General features: G+C 30.5%; 1 protein-coding gene across 1 annotated transcript in view; it reads right to left on the minus strand.

Annotated features, from left to right (window-relative positions):
* LOC107571156 (uncharacterized) overlaps window positions 1-1,601 on the minus strand; it is a 10,723-nt gene extending 9,122 nt beyond the window's left edge. Inside the window, exons 1-2 of the mRNA XM_016257444.1 lie at window positions 1,534-1,601; window positions 144-185 (exon numbers count right to left, since the gene is read on the minus strand). Of these exons, the coding sequence (XP_016112930.1) occupies window positions 144-149 (6 nt within the window). The 5' untranslated portion in view covers window positions 150-185; window positions 1,534-1,601. The remainder of the gene's footprint in view (window positions 1-143; window positions 186-1,533) is intronic.
* Window positions 1,602-4,852: the final 3,251 nt, after the last annotated feature.

The raw sequence follows: 4,852 nt of genomic DNA on the forward strand, positions 1-4,852 counted from the left end.
CTAAAAGAGAAGTTATTTTTTATCTATTTATATATATATATATATATATATATATATATATATATATATATATATATATATATATTGTATATATACAAACAAAAAATTAAAAACAATCCAGATGAAGCTAATCAGAATCTCACCTCCATAATCAGACCTGAGACACCAAACAGTGAATCACCATCCTGTGAAAAACACAACAAAATGGAATAAGGATAGATCGTATTGCACTTTATCTATTTGCATCTGTGATTTTAAATACAGTACAGTTTTTTTTTCTCAAAATGAGTTTGTTTCTCCACTTCAGCAGCACTTATACATCAACACTTAAAGTCTCTATGTTCTGAACGTTTTTATGATTTCTTCATCCGGCCTAATTATAGATATGAAACATCATATTCCTAAAAACATGGTGAAAATTTATTTGTATATTGTCTGTTGACAATATTTTCGGATTTCTGGAGAAAAAAAAAATCCCAAATCCCATCTGTAAAAACCTTTAACTCTAATAAGTGAATAAGACCGAACGAGAATTTTGAACCTGGCTTCACTTACACTGTAAAAAATGATTGTGATTTTAACAGTAAAAGACTGTAAAAATGCTACAGTAAAAACCTGTTAACTGGTTAACAGTAAGTTTCCATACTATATACGGTGAATAAATGTAATTACATTTAATGTAATTTGACAGTTAAATACTGTTAAAAATGTTTTTTAGAAGTGAAAAAGAAAAAGTGATTGTATAATTTACAGTGAAAAAATGTAAATTGACATTCGCAGAATTCCCTGCATGACACTTCATATTTGATGTTTTTTTGTTGAAATAACTCTTCCGGTATTTTACCGTATATGTCACAGATTTTTTTTACAGTGTCGTTTATTTGTATATTCAAATATAACATAAAAAATTATATATATATAAACAAGTAAATAAAATAAGTAAATTAAAAAAAAAATATTGCAAATATTAATGCAATCACTCAACTTGGCAAGTATGGTAATATCTATTAGTTAAATATTGTTTTACTCTATTCACCTGTTAGTGTTAGGGTTGTGTCTTGCCTTTAAATGGTGCTTATCGTTTGATCAGGAAGAGTTGCAAAAGCAGTCATATTTCAGCAAAGCATAGAAAGGCAAAATACGTGACGTCAATGATGACAAGCCTACACATATGCACTAGTCACCAGAGATAATGTGGAGACAAAAAATAAAATAATAGATAATGTGGAGCTAAATTAAGCTATGATAGCCTGTAAATAATTGTAATGATAATAGAGCACATGAAAAGAATGAGATGAATGTCACTCAGGTTTATTACAAACAACATCAGCGCTCATACACAGCATGTCCCACGTCGTCAGCATCTGCAGCAGTTTTAGCTAGCGACATTTTCTTTGTAAGCTCGACATTTGCACATATTGATTTTGTAAGAGAAGCGCGCGCGGTTGTTTTTGTTTAGTTGTAACAACGCGTTGTGCAGCTCGCTATTTAATTCATTCTGCCTGTTTGAAGCATATAATACAAGAAACTTACTATGTATGCTGTGAGGTTTCCAAAGAGGCTTCAAGAAAACGTGTGGAAGAAATAAACCTCTCACCAAACTTGTTATTAAAAAAATAAATAAATTTGAGAGCAGCGCCTCGTTTGCGTCGCGCAACAGGTGAGTTTGAGTCTCGCTCGCGCCTCCTTCAGCATTCACCTGAGCGAAACTATGTGAACCTGTCGGTCCTGTCGAGCTCAGGTAGATCACATGCCATAATCCTGGCAACCGAGAGACTCAGCTGAACCCGGACAGAACAGAAAAACACGAACAGATCGGATAAATCAATCAATGCAATAATAACATGCCATGCGCTCACGAGCTTGAGACGTGTTCAGAATCGAACCACTGCGAACACTTTAGGATTGCGTGTGAAGTTAAGCCACCAACAACAACAATAATAATAATAATAATAATAATATCAACAACAACAACAACAACAATAATAATAATAATAACAATAATAATATCAACATCAACAACAACAACAACAACACTAATAATATCAACAACAACAATAATAATATTAATAATAATAATAATATCATCATCAACATCAACAACAACAACACTAATAATAATATCAACAACAACAATAATAATGATAATAACAATAATAATAATAATAATAATAATAATAATAATAATGATAATAATAATAACAAGTAAATAAATAAACAACAAATTGATGTGTAGATATTTTAATATTGAACACAACATTATTTGTGTCATTCTACTTTGTAAAATATTTTACATGTAAAAGAACAAAGATTGGTTTACACAGTCATAAAGAAAATTGCGCAATTTATTTATTTTAGTTTTAGTTTAATGTGAAAAGTTAAATGACATGAACAAAAAGGGGGGGAAAAATGAAAGAAATGTATCTCAATATAAGTCAAAATATATCAAACCTACATTAAACAGGCGTATTATGCTATTAAAATCATTATATATTATAATCTGTCTAAATTTAAAAAAAAATGTAACTACAGAAATTTTAACACATTTAAATGATAACAACAGAATAAAATTAATGTGACTTTAGTTCATTAGTAATGTCATAATAATCACATGGCGTTTTACTGAAGTGATATGAAGTAATACTAACAGTTTCTGGCCAAATTTACTGCACTGGTAAGTGACTACTTAACTACACATTAATTTTCGATTTTTTTCTGTATGAAATAAGAGAAACAATAAAAATATGATTTATTGATAATAAAAAAGTAGGTTCTCTACATGTTTCATTTAAAAATAAATAATTTAAAATAACCTATTATCTATTTGTATATGTTAGAGTACTGCATAAAATGACATGACATTCCCATTCCTAAAACTAGCTTTAGAGGCTCTAAGCTAAACATACTGTAGCAGTGTTCAAAAAGACAGCAGTGAATGATTGTTCATGTTTCATGTGTGTTTTTCCTGCAGCTGGAAGATCAGTCCATCAGGCGGGACTCTCCACGTTACACTGGATCCAGAGTCCATCTGCTGATCCGAGAGGCTGCGATTAGTGAACGAGATCAATCTGCTGACGTTCAGATGCACGCAGTACAGTCAAGGTTCGTCTCAGCTTCTTCTCTATAGCCTCCATCACTGCAGATTCATTCAGAAATCCAGCGGACGTCACCGCAAATCTCACAATCTGTGTTTTCGCCCTTTCATCTTAAAGAAACATAAACATGCATATATTTAAAAGAAAAATCATAAGTACAACATCTGACTCTGTTTGCAGTAACATAATGTGTTGTGTTATGATAGACGCTGACTAATTCGTAGTAAAAATATGAATAAAAAAATTACTGTTCAGTGTTTTAAAATCCTGACGATATTTTACAGATATTTTAACAATAAACCTTTCATTCATTCATTCATTTTACAGTAATTATCCAGTTTATCTGATCTGGTTCCTCTTAGATTAAGGTCATAATAAAAATTATTATTTCTTATCATACTATATATAAATATATATATATATATATTGTAATAATGACTTTTCCCTCACATTGTGCAACCATATCAATTTTAAATCGCAGGTTAAATGGAAAAAAAAAATGTCTGAAATTAAATTTGAAATACATTTAAAATGGCATATAAAATACAATCACCATCACAGCAGATTTGAATTTACATGAACATCACAACATCTGTACTCTTTAAAAGTGTTTGCTTTAAACATTCTTTAAACTCACTGTATTGCTAATATCAATGTGTATTTATTTGTTCCCTCTGATGGAAAATGTCCTCCGGAGCAGAAGTTCAGTGTGGAGACAGTTACAACTTACAGTAAAATATACAAATGTCCTATTTTGTGCCAAGAAAAAAATCAACATTTCATCTCTTTGATAAGAAAATTGTATTTTCCTGGTTAATATTCACATGGCTTTTCATGAAACAACTATATTCCCATGTCATTTTTTTTTCAATTGCTGTTTTGTTCCTCATATGACATTCTAGACATTTGCAGCTACTGTTTATTTCTTTTTAAACTATCTCAATACAGGGACAGCAAACAGATAACATAGCTAATAATTAGCCAAAACCCTAAATGTTACATCAGACAAATGCAGTATGCATAGTTAATGTCACCATCTGTACGAGTTACTGGTTATGTTCATGCTCTGCGATGCCATTTGAATAAAGAGTCAAAGTCAGAATGGAAATCATTTTCAGTGTGTCCATACTGAAACATTTTGCATCTTGGGAACAACACAAAGATTTGCATGAATGGTGATATGTTACTTCATCTGTGGAATGAACATGAACCTCAGAAAGAGAGGAAGAAACAAACTGAACTGGGTCGCGCAGGGTTACATAAAATACATTAACAACAAAACAGCAGTAAATATATAAAGTTACATAGACATTAATATGTTTTAAATGCTGTAAAGGATATCTGGGAATTCTAAAAGTTGCAATTGTATCACTAAACAAACTGTTCAACAGGACTGACTCATCACTGAGTTATTAAGATCTGCACACAACAATCCATATCAAATTACCTTTAGAATGCAATAGTAATGATATTACGTCCATCAAGATCACACTTTTACAATTAACCTTTACAACTCCACTCAAGTGATCTAACTCTGAAGGCACTGTAAGAATCAGGAATATTTATTTATTCATTATTGGTAAAATGTCATTTATAAAACCAAACAGATATTTAAATGAAGTTCTAAATTACAAATTGTTTGTCCAACCATCTTGATTTGAAATGAAGCAAGTGAAAATCATAATGTGGCCTGCAACAAACATTTGGCCATTGCTAAATGTGTAGAAAATAATTTAAATAATAATAATGTATATATA

The sequence above is a fragment of the Sinocyclocheilus grahami genome, unplaced genomic scaffold, assembly GCF_001515645.1.
Source record: "Sinocyclocheilus grahami isolate Dianchi unplaced genomic scaffold, SAMN03320097.WGS_v1.1 scaffold1555.1, whole genome shotgun sequence".
NCBI classification, from domain to species: domain Eukaryota; kingdom Metazoa; phylum Chordata; class Actinopteri; order Cypriniformes; family Cyprinidae; genus Sinocyclocheilus; species Sinocyclocheilus grahami.